The sequence below is a fragment of the Lonchura striata genome, chromosome 16, assembly GCF_046129695.1.
Source record: "Lonchura striata isolate bLonStr1 chromosome 16, bLonStr1.mat, whole genome shotgun sequence".
NCBI classification, from domain to species: Eukaryota; Metazoa; Chordata; class Aves; order Passeriformes; family Estrildidae; genus Lonchura; species Lonchura striata.
Window position 1 is genome coordinate 9,133,313 of NC_134618.1, and position 22,396 is coordinate 9,155,708.

A 22,396-nucleotide genomic window follows, 5' to 3' on the forward strand; every position below is an offset into this window, starting at 1 on the left:
AATTTTGAATAAAGATATCTTGACACTGAGATGTACTAAAATAGATGAGTTTACTTACGTGCACAGGATAGACTGGTCTTCTCTATCTGTGAATAAAGAAAAAGAATCCATTAATTAGGGAAAATGGTTTGTCTGACAGAAGCACTTATATTTATAAGGATTTACACTGAACAGCCTAGATGTTTTGAAATCTGGCTGACCATGATTAGTCAAAAATATTGGGTTCAGATCTTATTTAATTTGCCCTTGAATTTAAATAACCATCTCTAATGGAAATATTTTGTACAATAAATGAACAAAAGGTTAAGAGGTCAAAAATATTTTTTGTAAATTCCATTAGAGATGAACCATAATGAGGACAGCAAGAAATCAGGCTCTCTGTAAGAAGATTATAACAAAATTTCAAACCTGAAACTCAAGTTTTTACTATGCTTATGAACTGTGGCCAGCAGCCCACTTGAAACAAAGTCTGGACAGATAAAGGCATGAACAACTAAAATGTTTTAAACTGGTCATGCAAAGCTTTGACTTTTGAAAGCAAATCAGTTTAAATACCTGAATAATTTAGCTTGTATTTCATTTCAGAGTGAGAGACAACTTTTATCAAGAGAACAAGTAATTTCTTTGAAAGATCTTCCAAAGAGTAAGATAAAACAAGATACTTTAAATTATACAAGACCATGTCAACAAGCATGTAAGTATTCTTCATGTTTTTTACTATGAACAGACCATTAAACACATTTGGGATCAAGATTTACAAAAAGGAGAACCAAAGTTTCCATTTCTGCTTGGTGAGGCATGTGAGAGGTTTCAGCACACCAGTGTCCAGAGTTCTGTAATGCTGCAGGAAGGGTTAGGATTGCATCCCATCTCCATGACCTGTTCTTGGAGCAATCCTCCCTGCTTATTAATTTAGAGTCAGTTTTTCTCTACCTTCAGAACTTTTACACAGATTTTTCTGCCAAAAGGCATGATGAGCATGTTTGCTGTGATCCATTCTAAAGTACAACTGTTTCCTTCACTTGTCAAACACCAGGTCAAGTTTTCCAGAGAGGTGTGACATTTCCAGGCCTGGAACTACTTGGAAGCAGAATTAAACAAGGCCTTGAGCAACCAGCACCAGCCCTGAAGTCTGCCCTTCTTTGACTGAGACTGTCAGTTTGCCTTTGCAAAGTGTAAAAAAAATCTTCTGATTTAGGAAAATAATTCTCAGGCAGGTCAAATACATTTTTGAAAAGTGTGCATAGTTTACACATCTGAGACTTGAGGCAGGTAAGTAGGCAGAATCCAGTGCTCCTGTATGGTTTGGCATTATTTATCCAAAGCAGAGCCAGCACCAACCTTTGCTCACAGGTTCAGACATGAGCTCCTTTTGCTCAGTGTGTGGGTTGACTTGCAGGGATACCTGTCTTGCAGGAATACCTATTGCTGACCCTGTATATCATAAATATCATGAGATAGTTTAAACCTATTTAAACCAATTTATTAAGCTCTGAAGTTGTAACTGTTGTGTCTGGCTCACAGCCAATCTAAGAAAAGCATTAGAGGATTCTGCAATGGCTTGGATTGATACTAAACAACTGTTTTACTCCCAGTTCCTCAATAGCTATAATATTAACTGCTTTATTGATGACCACACAACAAATGGTGCCACTTAACTGTTTTGTTTGGTAAATTGGTACAAAATTACTCATTCCTCATTTTTATTGGAGGTATTTGTCAGCAATCAGCACTGCAGGACTCTTCCACACAAACATTTGGGAGGAGAGGAGCAGTGAGCCATATTTATTTTTCACTGCAGGGTATCAGCTAGGCTTTCTTTTAAGCTAAAAAAGTGAGAGCATGGAAGAGCTTTTGCTGAAAATCCATTGTTGTGTAAATAGAAACCATGGGCATATATCGATATTGCATCACTAACCCATAAATACCATAAAGAAAATAAAAGTGACTCTTGATACTGAGTTGCCAGTGGAATTTCTGAGCTCAGGGAACATTAGAAAAAACTAGTCTCCAAGCCAAGTATTTTCTCACTACTCTTTGCTGCCCATTGCTGCCCTTCTTTTGCTCCTCAGTAGGGGAAGGCTCCGAAAGGTGTCTCACAGACTGGTCCACCAGTTTGTGTGAGTGCCTGTGCAGGGGCAGCCTGGGGATGTGGAAGAGCATAGGAAAGATTAGGAAGGTCAGAAGTTGCACCAAATGTCCTCAGGGATAAATTAATAATGGGAGAAACCACATGCTGGCAAACTGTGCTGTGCACACTCACAGAGGGGGAATTCCAGATGTTATTCTGTCTCCTGCATCAGTTCTAATTGCAACTCTAAGGATGAAAAGTATCAGGAAGCCCAGTCCTATTCTGTTATGACCTGAGCTGCACATACTTTCAAAGTCTCTCCAATTTGATTAATCCTATTTCTGTTTTGGAATGTTTCATTCTGAATAGAAAAGACTGTGCCCTCTTTTGTGAGTCTGCAACTTTACGTGGTTGGATCTGTCACAACAGAAATAGTTGTATAAATAAAACTCCTTAAATAAAATTCCTGGGGCTTAAAAAGCAACAAAATAGGTATTCTAGATTCTAATATCTTTTTGGCTAATGCCTTTTAAGAAAATTTGACCCTACCTGGAAGAGTATCATCTACCTCCTGTGTGTCAATATTAGATGTTTAAACATTGTTTTAAAATTTTGTCCTCAATTTTTAATAGAGACATACACTTACATTATAAACCTCATGAGCTTTCCTAAACATGCAGCAGAGTCGGTTTGTCTCTGGAATTTGCCTACTTTTTTCACCAAACACCTCCAGTTTGCCTGTAAGAGTTTTTGCCCCTCTGTTCTTGATAGACCAGTTAGTTCTGCTTAATCACAAACAAAATCAGATGGTTTATCACAATGAAACAACAAGTTGGCAGCTTTACCATAAAAGGAAAAAAAACCAGACTGAAACCATGTTCCCCCACTCAGTTACTGCTTCTTTACATTTGTTAATAACTGCACTGCCTAAAGGGGACATTTCTGTACAGTCCTGCTGAGGACACAGTAAACAGATGGCTTCTCACAGCAGCCTCCTTTTCTAAGACCTTGGGAACTGTGTTTCCCTCCCATACCTTCAAGTAACTGCCAGGTTGTTTGTTTTTCCATTTTTAACTCAAGCTTGCATAAACGTTGCTCCACAGCAAATAATCTCCTTGAATTGCAGAAAGCTGTAATATATCTTCTCCACGATGATTTACTGCCAGAAAACCTAATAAAGGCCTAACCAACTACACAAAAATTCTGTTGCTACTTCTACATAACATGACTTTTCACATTTGTATTGTCTACTACTTATTTTTTGTTTCTGCACGGAAGATGACAGAAGGCAGCAGAATTACTCCTCCTTACTGAGCAGTGTCCCAGCTTCACCATCACTGGAAGCTGGCAGTGCTGCAGAAGGGCCATCCAGCCACCTCCAGCTCCTCTTCCTGGCGTGCACTGCTTCTTCCTCGCTGCTGTGACCAGCATTCACAGACCACACTGTGCCCAGGATGGGGGACCCACTTCAGCACAGAAAAACCCAGGGATGGCTTTCACCTGGGGCAGTTTTTCATCATGAAGAATCCTGCTGGCAGTGCAGGAGTTGGGATGGGGATCAAGCCCTCTGTGTGGTGCTGGTTTGTCCCAAACACAGGAGAGAGCAGAGGGTGCAGGACCAGGGGGAAATGTTTTATGATTGCAGTCTCCAAGTGTAGCAGTCAGTAATCATTTATAGCTAGTCTGCAAACACAGCCAGGAGGGCCCAGTTTGGTGTGGTAACTCCTGGGAACACACACACAAATGCTCTTGTAGAATTGTCAGGTTTTGAGATTAAAGAAAATTAAAGTTTATTCTCATTCTGGCTGGAAATGAGCATCCACGGCTGTGCCTGGGCAATGATCAAACTGCATTAGTGACGTGGTGATCAGCAGATTCAACAAGACACCCAGCACTCCTGGCTGAGCATGAGGCAGCATGACTGTGATTTGCAAAAGGGTTTTAGGTGCTCAGAACCACTTGAAACAAGTGGAAATTTTATCTTTGCCTAGCAAACATCTTTGATAATTCCTGTGTCCTGTGAGATGTCAGCTTTTCTGCATATTTGGAAGAAAGTCTGATTATCTGATTGTTGATAGCTGAGGCTAAGTGTTTTTATCAGAAGAGCTTTGATGGGAGTTAAACTTCGTCCCTAATGAATACATTAACCAAGTAAGTCTCTGAAGCAGAGGAGGAATGCAGTGTGCACAGCTCATGTTTTCTGCTGGATGTTTGTGCCAACACAGGGCAGGGTGACAATGCAGAGGGCTGTGATTCCCAGCTGATGAACCTGTAGTATGACCAGGGATCTGCAGACACAGAGGCTTGGTTCACCAAGAGATAAAGGATCCCTGAGACATCTGAACATCTGATTGCTCTGGGCTGGGCGACCCTGGTCATGAAATACCAGAATATAGTTCCTCAGTCTCATGAATCTATGACATATTTTACTTTGGCAAGCAGAAACTATGCAAGTCTCCAGATAAGGAACAGTACTGACTTTTCACAGGGAAAACATTTAGTGTTCTGATCCATGTTTATGAGTAAGAACTCTTGTTTATATTCCATTTGGAAATATGCTCACAACCCCCTGAAGCTCTCTGTGCCTATACGTGCAGCGTGCTCACTCAGAACAGTGCTGACACCCACTTTCACCACTCCAACGTGAATAAAATTTTGGCTGAATAACCAGAGTTATTTTGAGGGCTGGTTTAGTTTCATGCACAAAACTCGAGTAGGTTTTTACAAACAAAAGCACAGCTTTAAAAGCAGCTGGGCCCTCTTCAGAGATGGAGAGACTCCAAGATGACATGTGCAAGTAAAACGTGGGTGTCCTGAGCTTGTGCTGGGAGCTCTGGTGGTTCCACCTGCCGGCTGCCGTGCCAGCTGTGCGTGGTTGGGGCGGGAAGCAGTGAAAGAGCATCCTCTTCAAGGTTCAGCTGATCACCTGCTCCCTCCTTGTTCCTTTCTATTTGTTCTCCCCCTCCTCTCTTGCTGCCAGGAAGAATTGCAGTGGGGGCACATGAATTAACACCCCATGGGCTAGTAGGGCCAGGAAATTATTCTGAGCCCCCAAAAAAGTGAATTAATAACAGCTGCACTCTTGCTGCCTCCTCCCTCCAGCAGCCTCCAGGGAGGCCCAGCTGAACCCATGCTGTTCTAAATGCAGCTAATGGCCACAGTGAGGGCAAACCAGCTCCAGTGGCTTCCCACTGCTCAGGAGAATGTGCTGGGAGGGACTGGAGACAGTCAGAGAGAGAGGAAGTGGGAGATACACCTGTACTCCTTGGACCAGGCTCATCTGTGCCAAGATTAGTTTCACTTTAAGCAGAAAACTCATGTATTGTCAGTACAAGACAATTCTGTTTCAGTATAGGCTGCAGTCATACTTTTTTTTCCTTTCCTACAGATAGCTTATATCCCTTTTCTATTTTTTTCCCCAGCCTCATTTCTAGAGACAAGTACAGCACCTTGCACAACTGCTAATAGTCTGCAGGAGCCAGAAGCTTCTTCCAGCTCTCCCCTCAAGGCTTGCTCCTTAAATAAAGGATGAGAGGGAGGACTGGCTTCAGGGCCTGCTCAGAGCCCTGGACAGTGCTGGATGCAGAGCACAGGGTTCAGGAAGGAAGCTGGACCACAGACATGTGACTGTGGCTTAGAGGGGTGACCTTCTGCCAAATAAGTTTTTTATAACCATATCACAAAGTGTGTAGGAAATTCTGTTTTCAGGATATTTTTGTTGATTTATTGGTCCTGCTCTGCTGCACTGTAGCTCTGCCTTCTGGGATCCACTTAAATAAAAGGATTGAAGTAGCTCCAGGAAAGAAATGTCATACAAGCCATAGGAAGGAAAAAAGTCCTAATCCTGGGAAGCCCTAAACTTTAGGGTCAAGCCTATGAATCTTGCTGAGCCATGGTTGTCAGCCAGAATTTCTGTAGGGTACATATGAGGGTACATAAAGTTCAAAATATTTTGTAGAGCTCCTGGTTTCTTGTAGCACCCATGGTTGATGTGAGATGGTACCTAGTCATGCCCTATAGTCTGGAGGTGTTGCAACGTCCTATATCCATAACTTTAGCTTTTTCATCCCTAAATGATAGTTTTTTTCTTAGAACAAAATCCCTTCAGTCTGTCAGAAGTGACTGCAGGAGAAGGAGAGCTCTGTGAATTTTGGGAGTTTGTTTGCACCCTTTGGGGCCTGACTGCTTTCCCACTGCCCATTGCCATCCTTGATGGGAATCAGCACATCTCAACTCAGGGTTCAAGACATCAGGCTGTAGGGAAAGCAGCCCCAAAACACTGTTTGAATCTGCTTTGCTGGGGGGAGAGGGCAGCAATGCTGACAGATCCAGCAGCGCTCACAGCTAACTTTGGAATAGTCTCCACTAGTGGAGAGGGAGCATTTTCCATGCCCGTATTTGCCAAAACTATTTGCTTGACTTTGAAACCTTCCCACATGCCTCAACACAGATGGGTGAAAGGATTGTTTTTCCTTTTTGAGTCACAGCGTTTGTGGACTGCTGTTCCTGCCAAAGAATTCCTCTGAAACTTCTGGAAAGGCAGCGCTGCCCTCTGTGAGAGCTCCTTCCCAGCTGGGTGCTCGCAGGAGCCCACGTGGAGCTCCTGGGTGTCTGTGGCTCCTCCAGGGCAGGGCTTGCAGGGCTGTCCTACCTTGCAGCATGCTCCTGTAGGCCGTGTCGGCGATGGCGTAGATGTGCGGTGGCATCTCGTGCCTCTTCTTGCCCTTGTACATGTCAATGATCTTCTCGGAGTAGATGGGCAGCTGCTTGTAGGGGTTGATCACAACGCAGAAGAGACCCGAGTAAGTCTGCAAGGGAATTCAAATAAAAGCTGGGCTTAACATCACGTGCCATGTCCAGGCTGGGAAGCACAGGCATGGGCTGCAGGGAACCCATGGGATTTTAGCAGCGGTGCTCCTTTGTGTTCTGCCCAGGGTACCAAAGGAAGGAGATTTTCCGAATGTATGTGCATGGGGGGGTTCTAAGTGCACAAATCATTATTGCTAATAAGTGAGCTGCTGGAAAGTAGATGAATTTAACAATCTGTAGAAACACCGTGACCTGATGTTAGAGCTCCTTAACTTCAGTTATTTTCAGTGCATAATCCATACCCTTATCACACATAAGGGTATGGTGATAACTGTAATAATTAATATTTATATGTGTATTTTCTTATCAGAATATGATATAAATATCTGCTCAGGTAGGCATCAAATTTTGTAAACTGAAATCCTAGGTAAGAAGCTTGGATTGGTGTTTGAAGGGTTTTTTTTAAAAAAGCTTCTATAAACACTGTGTAACACTGATGATTGATGAGAGTCCTTTAATAAAATTGCCCAATTTCCAAATAGATGCCTTGAGATACTAACCATATCTTCACTGCATGACTATTTCTGCAGCAAACTTAAGAAAAAATGTGGTTTGTTTAGAATTTAATGGAGGCATTAATATAAAAATATATACATAAACGAACAAGAATATTGGCTGCCAGCTGATAGATGTTCATCCATTCTGTCTTGGTTATTTACTTATTTATTTATTTTAAAATTTCCTTTCTTTTGAAATATTCCAGCTATTGACCTGGACCAGAAATAATACCATATGATACTAGATGAAGAGCCACATTTCACAAACAATTGTTAAAGTAAGAAATTTGCAAGGGTATTTAATTTAATTAAAAAAAAATAAATCTAAAAAAAAAAAGAAATCAAAACAAAGAAACACCAAACAACAACAAACCAACAAACACCCAAGTTATGAGAACATAATTCTCATATTAGGAGAGAGTATCTCATATTAGGCAGGAGTATTGGGATATTTAAACTGGCCTATGGAAAAAAAAAAAAAAAGAAATAATGGAACCGTGTTCTTTCTGATACAGGCAGAAGCAGTTTGGTTTTTTTAAAAATATTATTTATTTGATTTGGTTGCCGTGTGAGGAGAGCCCTGTGGGTGCCACCCTGAGCCCCGGGGCTGTGTCCCGGCGCGGCTGGAGCCGGGCAGAGGCTCCGGGCCCAGGGATTTCCCTCTCCTGACCATAGTAGGGCACGGCCCGGCCCGGCCCGGCACTGCCGGGCACTTTGTATGGCACCAGGGGCACGGCACTGCCGGGCACTTTGTATGGCATCAGGGGCACGGCACTGCCGGGCACTGCTGGGCACTTTGTATGGCATCAGGGGCACGCACTGCCGGGCACTTTGTATGGCATCAGGGGCACGGCCCGGCACTGCCGGGCACTTTGTATGGCATTAGGGACACGGCACTGCTGGGCACTTTGTATGGCATCAGGGGCACGGCACTGCCGGGCACTTTGTATGGCATCAGGGGCACGGCAGTGCCGGGCACTTTGTATGGCATCAGGGACACGGCCCGGCCCGGCACTGCCGGGCACTTTGTATGGCACCAGGGGCACGCACTGCCGGGCACTTTGTATGGCACCAGGGGCACTGCCGGGCACTGCCAGGCACTTTGTATGGCATCAGGGACACGGCCCGGCCCGGCACTGCCGGGCACTTTGTATGGCACCAGGGGCACTGCTGGGCACTGCCGGGCACTTTGTATGGCACCAGGGGCACTGCCGGGCACTGCCAGGCACTTTGTATGGCATCAGGGACACGGCACTGCCGGGCACTGCCGGGCACTTTGTATGGCATCAGGGGCACGGCACTGCCGGGCACTTTGTATGGCACCAGGGACACGGCACTGCCGGGCACTTTGTATGGCACCAGGGACACGGCACTGCCGGGCACTTTGTATGGCATCAGGGGCACGGCACTGCCGGGCACTTTGTATGGCACCAGGGACACGGCACTGCCGGGCACTTTGTATGGCATCAGGGGCACGGCACTGCCGGGCACTTTGTATGGCATCAGGGGCACGGCACTGCCGGGCACTTTGTATGGCACCAGGGGCACTGCCGGGCACTGCCGGGCACTTTGTATGGCATCAGGGACACGGCACTGCCGGGCACTTTGTATGGCATCAGGGGCACGGCACTGCTGGGCACTGCCGGGCACTTTGTATGGCATCAGGGGCACGGCACTGCCGGGCACTGCCGGGCACTTTGTATGGCATCAGGGACACGGCACTGCCGGGCACTTTGTATGGCATCAGGGACACGGCACTGCCGGGCACTTTGTATGGCACCAGGGGCACGGCCCGGCACGGCCCGGCCCCAAGCCCGGCGGCTCTGGGCAATCCCGGCCGAGCCCCTCGCTGGGCAGGAATTGCCGGGCTGCAGGAATTGCCGGGCTGCAGGAATTGCCGGGCTACAGGAATTGCCGGGCTGCGGGAATTGCCGGGCTGCAGGAATTGCCGGGCTGCAGGAATTGCCGGGCTGCATTTTCACTGCCACGTCGGGATGCTGCCCCTGTCAGAGTAAGTGCTGGTGTTGCCACGGTAACACACTTGAAAAGTGACAGGTTTGGCCTAGAATGGCCACCGAGGCCCTTACGGGAAGGACAGCAAGAGGTTTTTCAATAGTATAAATAGATTTACTGTACACACTCAACTAATCATTCTCACCCACATAAAAAATTAGAGGAGGAAATTAAGGAAATCATTGAGGCCTCCCTTCCCTGAGATTTCCAGGCGTTCCTGACTCACATGCAGGGCTCTTTGCACACCCAGGCAGCACACAGTAGCACAGCTTTAAAGAGCTCATTCTGAGGCACCAGAAACAGGCTGTTAAGGCAGAGCAAAAGCTGGAGCTAATGAAGTTCAGGAATCCTCATTTCTAACTGGATTGTGGCTGATAAGATCTGCCACCTCAGGAAATTTAATGAAGCCCTGTTATTTTGGCTGATTGTAGCTCTAGGTGCCTGCTTTGCAAGGATTTGGGGAGCTAGATTAATTAATATAGATGATGTTTTGACACGGCCAGGTGTGTGATGGAAAGTGGGGGCACTGAAGTTTCTGTACCTTAAATCCTTCTCCCTGGGACACAGCCTGTCTAGTGGGGCTGAATCTCTCCCCAGAGGGTCTGGAGGAGAACATAATTTGAAATATTTTAGGGATACTCCCATGGGTGGGCTGAGATTGGATATCACTCAGATTGCTACTGCTGGGTATTTACAAGTGACTGGCACAAATACACATCTGCAGTGTAAATATCTAGGTTTGGGCAGAAGAGTCCAACTCAGTTCCAACATGCATATTTAGCTTTATGTCCCAAAGGCAGCATTTTCACTGTTAAGTGGATACTGAACAAGTAGTGCCTATGAATACCACAAGGAACTTGATTCTACTCTCAAATCCACTGAAGCTGTGTTTTTCATGCCTGTATAACAATTTTAGGTGTAATTTGTGTGTGGATAAAGCAGATACTTTTTGTTCTGAGTAATGTGAAACATGTTTCTTCTTGCCCTTCTATCTTAATTATCTGTGATGAAGCAAAAGGCCAGGGTGTTTTTCTAGTGTACAGTCACCCTGTGAATTTCTGCACTGAATCTTTTTATTTAATAATATTTAATATAAATGCAAGGGGGAGATGATTTCTTTTTCCAGCTGGATTGATTAATTTTCTTCAGCAGATTTGGGAATCCCCATTGCGTCAGTGATGCTCTGGAAATAAAAATGCTGAGGCCATGTTTTCTTTGAATATATGGGACTCCAAGGGATGCAGATTGGGCAACACACGTCAAAGCCAGGAGATGGTGGTTTACAGTTAGTTTTGCAAGTGGGTGAGACTCAAATTCTCTTTAGAGGCCCCCTCTGTTTTTAAAAAGGTATGGCAGCATCTACTAGGACAGCACTGTGTAAAGCTGGGCAGTTTCAAGCAGGTTTTGCATACTGAAAATACAAATAACTTGTTGCACTGCACATCAAATTAATTTTTACCATCTTAAAATTTAGTCTCTTGAGAATGAAAGCTTAATTTCAGATACACTTCCATTTTTGCCTCCATGAATAACTCTTTGATTTCTAATTGCATTATCCACTCTTGGAAATTAATTTCCTCTTTCTGTAGAAAGTGAAAAGTCCATAAAGTAAACATAAGGGAAACTCTGCAACAGCTATGCAGAGTGTTGCTGGAATAACAACAAAGAAATACCCAGTCCCCTATTTTATGCCACTAACATTCTACTAATTATTTTAATTCTTGCAACAATGCAGAATACTTTCAGAAAAAGTTTATTTTTATCATTAAGGCTGCATGTTTTATATAATAGCACAAGGGTCCACATGTTCACCTGCAAATTTAAAATCCAATAAATTCAAATAACAAAAAGATGAGAACTCTTAGCTTCTTTCAGGAACTTGATAATGTACATTTTAGTACATTCCTGAAGGAAAGATACTGAGCTTAGCTCTTTGAAGTTACACATACTAAGTAGTTTTTTTGTTGCAGTCCATATAACTATCATTCTGCTTTATTCCAATTTAGCATTCCTCATATTAATAATGAGACCTTGACTGCTGTTTCTACTTAAGCTCTGTATTTTCTTTCACTCATCATGGTCTGTCATGCAAGTAAAATTTTCATAGATTGAAACTGTAGATAACTTCTGCAGCACAGCAGAGGGATCCTTAATGTATAATCAAAGATAACAGCTAAATTCCTTGGAAAAGTTTTGGGCTTTCTTACTGTGCTGTTTGCTAACTGTTGATGTGGATAGATTACAGGGGTTATCAATATCAAAATATTCTTGTGTTAATGTACTTGTGAGAACTGAAAGACAGAATAATCCTGCCATAACTCATGAACATAGAGAAATTATAATTTGTCCAGACTTGTCTGATCTGTAACTTGATCAACATGAGGGACAAAAAGTTTTCATGGATGTGTGACTTTGCTTCAGTGACACACTGGTACACGTAAGTACTCTTGCCTGAATTCCAGTGGGTTTGTCCCTTTATCCACACATAAGGTTTAGCTCAAGCACCACCAAACCAGAACTTTTCAGCTGCCTTTCAGTGGGAATTTTGCCTGAGTAAAACTGCATGATTTGCCTTTTCTGTATGCTCTTTTTGCAAGTTCCTGGAAAATTGTTTAGATTTACATTGAATTAATTTAAAAGTCCCTATCATTTTTTCCCCCAAACAGCAGGACTCAGATTTTGTTTACCTATCAGAGAGTACTTTCCAAGCCAACAATATTCTTTCAGAATCCATAAATTTTGTGGAAAAAAACTTCATGTGTTTTAATTTAGTTAAGTAAAGAAGCAATTATCAAAGAAGCAGGAGGAGAATCACAGGGAATAAAGTGAATTTAGAACATTTTTGGGTTAGGATGCTGTTGCTGGGGGTTAGTACTTGTGTGGCAGTGTTACACAAGGCCTGTATCCCAGACAGTGGCTGGGATCCACCTCGTTGTCCCTGGGATATGGTCACATGCAATAGGAAATGCTCGGTGTGTGTTTGGGTCTACTCACATAAATTAGACCTGAGAAGTATCTCTCCCTTAGGTTGTGCAGCACTGAAGCTTCATTGAGGCAAGTCAGCTCTGCCATGTCCTCCACTTTGGAGAACTTTGGAGGGTTCATCTTCTGGATGTCATCCTTGCTCAGTGTTACTTTCTTTCCGTTTTCTGCCAGTTCAACTATCACCTCATCCCCTTTCTCTTCCTTGATACTTGCTGCTTCAAATCCATGTTTCTCTGATGGAATCCAAACCAGTTTCTTTGCTGACCAGTCAGCCTGGGCAAGTGGGTTGTTGATGAAGTTTTTGTCCACAAAGAGGAATTTCTCATCATCGCTGAGAGGTTTTTGAGCCATTTTGACTCAGCAGACACCTGTTGAAGAAGCAAAATATTCTGCTTTAAAGGGATAAAGGAAGGCAAATGTGGAGATGTTCCAGACAAAACACAAATCTGCCATGCAGTAGGTCCAAAGCATTATAGGTCCTGTATCATATCTCACATTTCCATGTGAATTGCTTAGTGCCTGTGCAATGAGACAGTCAGAACTGCACCAGGGCCACCAGCTGAACACCTTCCTGCAGCCTCAGCTCTTGCCCATCATAAAGTTAATTGAATTCAGACAAACACAAAATTTCCCATCACCCAAATGCTGTTTGGTGCATACTGAAATATCAGTGCAGTAATGAAATAAACAGTAAAAGAATGGTTCAGAGGCTGTGTTCCAACAAGGACAGAAATGAATCTTTCTTGCAAAGGACTATTTCCAATTACTTAATACAATTTCATTTGGAGAAGAATATGATTAAGTAAGACAAGGCCAACAGAAAAAGCAGAAAAAATGTTTTTGTCAATACTGCTGGTGAAGGAGATGTAATTTAGAGTTAGCCCTTCCCCATGGGTCAGACAGTAGGAGCTGATCATTTCTGAAGGGTGAATGTCTATCACATGAGAGAGGGAATAAATGAAACAAGCATGGAATTGCCTCTGCTAAAAGATACTCTGAACCATGATACTCAGACTGGAGGGATGATGCAGCTGTGTCATGCAGTCACACGTGGATAAAGCAGCTGGATGCATCTGCCCCCTAGGTGAGAGCCAGGGGAGAGTTTAGGCTGCTTTGCTTGGTGCTGAGACTGGAGGCAGCTGCTCTCCTGCTCTGGCCATTGAACTCTGGATGTGGCTGCAAGAACAGTGCTGATAGTGCTGGAGCTTTGTAAGTGCTCTGCTCTATCCCATGGGACACAGGTGTAAATGAAGGAAGGAGTACACAGAGGATTTGTGGTTTGCTCCAGGGCAGAAAGAGTGTGCTGGTTGGGAAACCTGCTGTGCAGTGGAGCAGAGAAGAGAGCTGGGGAGGAGCTACCAAGAGCATGGGCCCAAGAAAAACATCACTAGGAGACAGAGGCTGTTTCATTTCCTTATTGAGAATGACTTTAATATTTACAGCATTCAAACAAACATGAATATGGAGGGAGCTTGGAGAATTGACTGCTAAAGATGTCAGCAGTCAACCCATAAGCAGGACAGTATTTGTAACGACCAAGCTCTGTGGTATGTAGCCAAATGGACACACTGTGCTCTGGAGTATCAGAGCTTGCTTTCCAAATATTTGTCCCTGAAGCCTTCCCACAGATTAAGGATTTTTTGCAAGGCCAGACTCTATGAGGGGTCTGAGAAAGAAACATTGATCATGCAGAAGGTGACATAAAGCTTAAAAACAAAACTAGTATTTGTAGAGGTGCCTAAGAAGGTTAGACAATATCGCACTGATATCCAGTTGAAATTAGATGGCCCAGCTCTTTAAACTCCTGTGACAATTGTCTTGCCTTAAAAAAAAAAAAAAAAAAAAAAAAAAAAAAAAAAAAAAAAAAAAGCTGTGTGCTTGTTCTAGATCCTTGCCTGGAAATCCCAAAGTAGAAAATTTGCCCAGATAATCCATGAAGGTGCAATGTGTGAGGGAGACCCTGTGCACTGCCACTGGCCCCTAAGCAGTGTTCCCCGCTGTCAAGGCTCTGCGAGGGAGCTTCTGTAGGATGTGGCTCTCTGCTTGCTCCCAGGAGATTCTTGGAAGAGAGCAAGAGGAAACTATTTGACCTCTGTGTGGATTAAGGCAGAAAATGCTCTCTGGCTGCCAAGAGGGCTGGTAGAGCTGCACAGTTCCAATAATGGAGATGGTATTCTCTCCTGCTGAGCTCTCCAGCTGGCGGCTGCGGGGGGAAGCTGTGCACAGGGCAGCCATGGAAGATCTGCCCCATCCCAGAGCTGCAGTTCTGGGGCACGGGGCTCAGGGAGCAGCAGGAGCTGCCCTGGCCTCTCCTGCTGCTGTGGCAACAGGCAAGGCACCTTCTCCACCCCGCTGCTCCAGCAGCACGGGAGGAACTGCTGCAGCAGTGGAGATGGGGATTTCAGCCCATCCTGTGGCCAGAAGAGAGCTCAAAGGCCATGCTGAAGCATCAGAATGGTTGGATAGTGCTGCCTGTGGCTAAATGCCAGGTGACAGCACTTTTATATCAATAGGAATTAGGTACTGCTCTCAGAAACACTGAAAGTGAGAGTGAACTGCAGAGCTGAGCTTCATGGAGTGAAATCTTGCTATTCTGAGGTTGCCCACAGAAAATGATGGAAATCAAACTGCCAAATCATCCTGACCACCCACCTGAAAAACCCAACTGTAGCTAAAACTGATGGCCTGTTACAAAACATGTTGTAGTGGGACATCACACAGGTTTGTTCTGTTGCCCAAGGACCAAGGAGAAGTTTCTTTCTTTGTTACATGCTAAGTCAAAAACATCTTCCACAGATTCTAGGAAGAAATTCAGAGCTGGTCTGTCTGTATTTGACTATGTTCTCTTACTTCTTCCTGTATGTACATAGTAAGATGCAGAAAGCTTTCAATTCAATCTTTTTCTAAGCAAGAAGGTATATAAGGTGGAATGAACTGCAGAACTTGGAAATACAGGTTCTTATTCCCTAGATCCAAGCACTAGGACTAGTTTGAATATGGTAAGAATAGATCCCCTACAAGAACTAGTGAACAGACAGTCTGAACTGGATCCCAGAACTACTCTGAAACACAATGAGGAGAAAACATGGATGTATGTGAAAAGAACTTTTCATGACTGAACTTCTGAAATCTAAGGATAAAGTTTTAGCAGCTTCTGACTATCACTGCAGTAAAAAAGCAAATGCAGTTATGAAGTGTGGATTAATGGCTATTAATAATTTTATTTATTTAATAATGTGCATTATTCATGTTCACTATAAAGGAAGGTCTTCCGTCTGAATGAAAGGGGTAGAATATAAGCTCCACAAACTCAACTAAATTTTTCCTGGTGAAGACTAATGACCTGCTAATGAGCTGCTGAAGCTTTCTGATTAATAATTGGCACAATATCTTCTGGTTCTTCTCTGATCAAGACTGCACTGCACTGGGCCAGTATGTGATTGATACTGGGGAAATGGGCCAAGGGGAAAGACTCCTTGCAGCCTGCCGAGAACATTCCCTGGGAAGGCAAAATTGCCCCTTTAGCCAGTTCCTGGGTTTCACCCATAGGACCGGCAGACAGAAATGGAGACCCAATCCATGTGCAAGAGGTGGTAGGAGGTTCTCATCCATTTAGCCTAAATCATGTACAAGAGTATACACTTTATACCCAGAGGTGAGTTATCCTGAGAATGGGAGGAGGAAAAGCAATCACAAAAATCCTATTGACATGAAGTTTCTTGCCTTGAAATTGTGCCAAATAACACCTAACCTGATCCATTTGTTGTATTTGTCTAACACACAAACATACATGGATACTTCCACAGCTTATCTTTTGTCTGCTGTCCCACTATGGACATATCTGGCTGATCTTCACTGTCCTTTCCCTTTTCATGTTAATGACCAAAGCTGAATGCTGTCTTTAGTTTATCCTGAGTATATTATTTCAAGGATGAAATATAAATATTCACAGGAAGTGCACTTTAATTAAAAGGTTATTGGCCAAGCAGAATTGCCTCCTGAGTCAGAGTTTGGAGGGAGTGCTTTTCCCCAAAGAAAAAGATAAAGGACACTTCTCCCTTTCTCTACAGGATGTGCATGTCAGTGTAAAGCCTTATCACATCTGTACAGGGAATAATTATTGCAACAGAAGAGCATATAACCAATTACTAAAAAAAAAAAAAACTAAACCAAGTCCTGCTCTCATGAGTAGTTTCTGATGGAAGTGTAGCAGTAACCCGCTCTTGACTCAAACTGCCTATCTTGGGCTACAGTAGTTCTTGACTATGATCTTTCCAGTTTCCTTATCTTTTACTTTTCCAGTACTTAACTGAATCATCCACATTCAGTTAAGCACTGCTTGGAAAAAAAAGATAATCAAAAGATAATCTAGGGGTGAATCCTAACCTTGTGACCTTCATTTAGGAACTGGAATTCCCCAGCATTGATAGCTTTATCACGAGCACTGCTATCAGTCTCTACTGACCTTTCACCTTTTTTTGGTAATGCATTCTCCATATACTTCAATTAAATCCTTTGTAAGTGCCTCAATTTATAATAAAGTCTTCTCACCTTTGTTAATGGGAGTTACTACATAACTCTGACTAAACACTTGATTCATTTTCTAATTTTCAAAAGAAATTTGCCCTAGTTATTGACAGTGTTATAAACTGTAAAAATAAAAAAAGAAGGGGGAAAAATCTGGAAAATACCAGCTATTTCAAATTCTTGTAATGTCATCCTATTAACGAAATAAAATTCTTTATATTGGTTATAATTCACAAATAATCCATAATTTAACTGGAATTCACACAAGTTGGAAAGCTGTCTCTAGCTCTTGGCTTCTCCTAAAATTAACATACTTAAAAGCCATCAGATTTGCAACTAATAAGTCTCTGTGATTTCCAAAGCATTGGGATCTCTGCATACATCCCCACACTGCCTTTTATGGAGATGTTCTGCTCAATACTCCCCGTTCCACAAAAATGTAATGATAACAAATTCAAAACAAATACCTTTTAGGGACTAGTGTGTCAATTGCAAATGAGATAATAAAATTCATTGTTTACATCCAAGCGAGCACAGCCAGGGCAGAATCGGGCACTGAACTGAAGTGACAATTTGATCAGAGCTTTGCTCTGGGGGGTTCATCAGTTCAGCCCCTGCCTGAGGGGCTTGAGGGATGGGAGGACTTGGGGAGTTCAGCAAGTCAGTCCATCCAGACAATCCTGCTGCAAACTGCCTGCCAGGGCAAAGCTGGGAGTGAAGGGCAAGGTGGGCTTGTCTTTCAACAAGTGTATTTTAGAAAAGGTTTTGTTAATATGGAGGTATTACATAATGACAAGCCTTCTCATTTCTTTTATATGAAAAATATCTCATCATGCTTCTTAATTGTGCAGAAATATATGCCTTTCACATAACTATCAACATTTTTATGGGTGTGCATGCACACAAACACACACACACACACACACACACATACAGATGAAAGGAGCCCGTGAACCTCTGGGATGGTGCTGAAGCTGCTTTCTGCACTGCCATCTACTGTCGTTTTAATTTACTTAAGGGATTTTCTTAGAAGTTTGTTGCTTTGCTTTCCATTTTAAAAATAGGCATGTCAGCTTTGAAGTTACTGTAGTTCAGTAAACTGTCAAATTAGTTTTGCTTCAAATTTGTTCCCAGCATGTTAAAAACATACATATGTAATGCTGGGGCATTTATGTAAAAGTGATTGCATTCCTTGTAATTTGTAAGCATTTTTTCTTTATAAGAACAAGTTACTGATGAGCTGATTATTTTATTTTGGTCCCTTATTAGGACTGAGATGTTAGGAACGCTTAAAGAAGATCAGCAGCTCAGGCTTTTGATTCCCAAATGCACAAGTGATGGTTACCTGCAGCAGCTGCACCTTGTGGCAGCGTTGCTGCCGGCTCAGAGCACGACTCCTTCTCTGCAGCTGGTGTCTTTCGGGCTCGACCCAGCAATGGCAGTGTTAGCAGTGACCAGAAGCAGGCTAGAACATCTGTGCCCACTTGCAGCATGCACAGTCTCCTTGCATTTTAAGCAGAACCCAAGCAGAACACAAAGCAGGATGAATCGCCCGAGCACGTCTGATGTTCCCATCCCCAGGTTAATGCTCTGGATGTCTTTGCAGAGCAGAGTAAGAGTTAACTTGCCAGAGTCCCCATCCCAAAGCGTGTGACAGAGCCCCCAGCCCTGTCCCCAGCAGGGCCCTCGGCCCCCGTGGTACTCACAGGTGTCCAATGGGGGGAGCAGAGTGAGTTGGAGACACAGCCACCAGCCGGGACAGCCCAAGTCCTTGCTGCCTTTGCAGCCTCCCTATATAGAGGAGGAGAATCTTGTCAGTGGGGAGGGGCCCTGGAAACCACGTCCTGCTGGAAAATCCTTTTGGTACCTGGCTTAAAAAACACAGCCCAAGCCAAGGACCTTGTTCCCAGCAGGGCCTAACCCTGGGCTGTGGCCCCTGCCCCGAGCCACTTTTTAGGGGAGCAATCTGGTTCTGGCTTTCAAAAAAAGATGTATGAAGGGGGTGCCCCTAAATCACAAGTTCAGGGTTTCAGCATTTTCCCCTGCTGTTTGACAAAGCAAATGGACCTTTAACTCCTTCCTGCCTTAGCAGTTTCTGCCCCCCATGACCCTGTGCCTAGAAGGGCAAAGGACAGGTCACGGGCCTGTGTGGCACAGGATGTTTCCTACCCACTGTCAGTGCATTTTATTGGAGCTAAGTCCCCAAGTTCAGCAGTTGCTTGGGCAAAGAGGGTTATTCCTAACACAGCAGGACTGTGTGGGTGGAAGTGGCTCTGGGTCTCCCTTGTGTTTAGTGACATTTGGAGCCTGGGGCTGGTTTAAATGTCCTTTTCCCCTGGGATATGGGAGGGTTGTTTGCCACCTTCCCAGCAGATTTGCCAAAGTTTCTTTTGCGATCCAGTGTGCAGCTCAGTTCTGGAGAAAGGACTGTAAATACTTGTTCATATACAAGAAATACCTCCCTGTGCCCGTAAATGTAGAAGAGAAGTGGTGAAGAGCTGGGGGAGCACAGTTCCTAGGATGCATGGGCAGAACAGGGAGCAGGCACGGTGTGCTGGCAGGGAGAGCAGGACAGGGTGCTGGGAGCCAGACCTGCAGGGTTTAGGAGTGCTCTGGTCCTCATCAAACCTTCCTCACACCCCCCAAACCTTCAGTCCCCAGCTGTCCCTCCTCCTTCCTTTCCTAGTAGCCAACAGCCTTGTGCAGTAGGACCTGTGGATGGAGATATCCCAAAAAGGGAAAGCTAGGATCCTCTAGGAATTCCCATCAACGTGCCAAATGCAAAATACCGAAACAACCCCCTCTCAGCAACAGACTAAATATGGTGTATACCCAAAGGATCAGAGCACAGGCCTGAGTGAAATTATTTCTCTTAACATCAACAGCTCTGTCTTCCCTGGAAAATAAACCCTCCTGGGGAAGATGGATTTGGCTCATATTGGTCTCATCATCCTAAAAAAATACCTATGAGGGGAGGCTGGGCTGAAAACCTCTGCTGTCACTGGGTCAGGAACTTGCAGGTGTGATAGACCTGTAGCCCCTTCTTCTAGTTCTGGCCAGTGGTGAAAAAATTTCAACAGAGGAGAGAGGGAAAGAGCCCCAGGGTTTCTGCCCCGCAACACCTCAGAAATATGAGATGTATGGACAAGTTTGGGCCTCAGCTGGAGAAGACCAGATTTGCCAGGGCAGTGACACAGTCCCAGAGGTCCCAGACTGTCCTGCCAGAGGAAAGGTTGGTGTCTGTAGTGGTGTGAGGCTGCCATGGAGCCATGCAGAACCTTCCATGACCCAGCAGCGCCATATCAGACCTGTGCATGTGTGACTTTGTTGGAGCAAAGCCAGGGAAATGATCACCACCACATAAACCCAAGAAACATGTCCTTGTTAGCAGAAAGTTCCTCACAGGGCAGGGTAATTCACCCTATGTTGCTTTTTTCCCCCCGCAGTTTCTTGATTGCAAACTTAACTTTTAATTAGAAACATAATGAAATACAAGGGAATCCTCTGAAAAGTATGATCATTTTAACATTCATCAAAGTTATTCTAAGAAGTTCCTTTTAAACACATGCAGCTGTTTCACAAAACCAGACACATTATAATAGTAGCTTAAAAAGGAGTGGAAATTGTTCTGGCTGGTCTGCAAAGCACTGCACACGCAGGCTTGCTGCCCGAGGAGGGAGTTTAACAGCAGCGGTGCTGCAGGGTGATGTATGATGTGACATTAAACGGAGATGGAAAGTCCGTTTTAAAAAAGTCCAAAAAAATATTACTGCTGGGACTGAAAGAGTTGCACTCTCAAGCCATGTGGGGTAGGAAATGATGAGTATAAGCATGGCTTCCCTCCTTCAGTTAAAAGCTAATGTAAGAACATACTAATCTGACAGCCTGGCTGGGGGTTCCTCAAAGCTGTGGTGTTTGTTTTAAACCAGAGTTGCCTCAGAATGAAAGCTGTGGATTTCCAGTGGATGATGAGTTTGTCACAAGAAAATAAGCTTTGTTTAAACCCCCTTGATTTGTTTATTTGTTTTAATTACTTTTCTAGGAAAAAAAAAATTATTAAGCAGCCTACCCTTAAATATCTCCTTACTGAATTTGCACTGTAAATATTTTACTTGGGGAAAAGAAAGAGGACCCAAGAAGGAAAGAAGTGAACTTTTAGCTGCCTTACCATTGTGTAACCTGAACACAAGAGAGGGGAAAAAAGAAAAGCACAGATGGTGATGTTAGTTTATTAAATAAAGCATCAGGTAAGTAATTTTTGTTTTGTTTAAAAATGTTTTTACTTAAGTTTTACCAATCGTTTCTCTAAGATGACAAATGTAATTAGAACAGGTAATTGTACTGGTGGATTCCGATGTGTGTCAAGCTCTCCCCTTGCAGCAGGAAGGACGGTCTGTGTCCAAGCCAGGACTATCAATCCTGAGAACAGCCTGATGAGGGAAAATACTCCAACTGCTTGATGTTTGTGCTTCACGCTGGCTGCAGGTGGTCAGGTGAAGCCTGTGAAGTGCACAGAGCAGGTCTGAATCAGCTGCTGCTGAAAGGGTGTATTTGCAAGTGTGAACAAACTTTTGGGGTTTCTTTTCCTAAAGGTGATTACCCAAGGCTAATCAGTCCTCCGGAAAACTGATCCAGTGACACTGAGATCGGGTGCCTGACATGAGGGTGCTCAGGAAGGAAAATGTAACTGACTCCTCAGGGGGAGCTGATAAAGCTTCAAAAAATCTCCTCTGTGCAGGACAGAAACTAAAACCTCTGAAACAGCACGGCTGTCCTGCAGTCGAGAGACACAGCTTGCTCTCGTTCGAGGGGAGAGCAAAAATTTGGTCTTGAAGGATTTTTTATTTTTAAAACTTGTGGGTTAAGTTCTTCCAAAGTGCTTTCCAGATCTGATATCCACCCCAGACTTCACTGGCTCCTTGTCACCTTCACTTGTGATTATGTGCTTAGACAACAAACAGCCTCTTTTAATGGCATTCCCTCCATAACACTCTTGGTTAACGTTCAATCTCCAACAAAACTCACAAATGCATTTTGCTGTTTAAAGACCCTAAACTTCTATATGCTTCTATATATGCTTTTTTTTTTTCATTTTTTGTTGTCAGTAGAAAGAATAAGGGCAGTTAATACAAGACATCCCAGGCTATACTTACGCAACTTCTGAAGTTAAGAAACTAATTTTTGTGTATGCTTACCTGTGTGGCAATTTCTTCTAGAACCTGAACCTGTGACTGTAGGACTGTGAAATATTTTTATCTAAATATTGATCTCACTTTAAAATTTTAAGGAATGCTAAGTGAATCCATGTGGGAAAGATTTTGCAATTCCTCTTTACCCAGTAACAAGGCAGGCAGCCTGACATTCAGAGGACTTGCTGTATATCAGCATCTTGAAAGATACTCTCATATTTCATGTACTGTCAAGATAAATGCTA

General features: G+C 43.7%; 1 protein-coding gene across 3 annotated transcripts in view; it reads right to left on the bottom strand.

Annotated features, from left to right (window-relative positions):
• Window positions 1–18,732, bottom strand: part of MYH11 (myosin heavy chain 11) — a 55,597-nt gene extending 36,865 nt beyond the window's left edge. For all 3 annotated transcript variants that reach the window (XM_021539822.2, XM_021539821.2, XM_021539823.2), the window contains exons 1-4: window positions 18,669–18,732; window positions 12,445–12,803; window positions 6,723–6,879; window positions 59–86 (exon numbers count right to left, since the gene is read on the bottom strand). In XM_021539822.2, the coding sequence (XP_021395497.1) occupies window positions 59–86; window positions 6,723–6,879; window positions 12,445–12,786 (527 nt within the window). In that variant the 5' untranslated portion in view covers window positions 12,787–12,803; window positions 18,669–18,732. The remainder of the gene's footprint in view (window positions 1–58; window positions 87–6,722; window positions 6,880–12,444; window positions 12,804–18,668) is intronic.
• Between the last annotated feature and the right edge of the window lie 3,664 nt (window positions 18,733–22,396).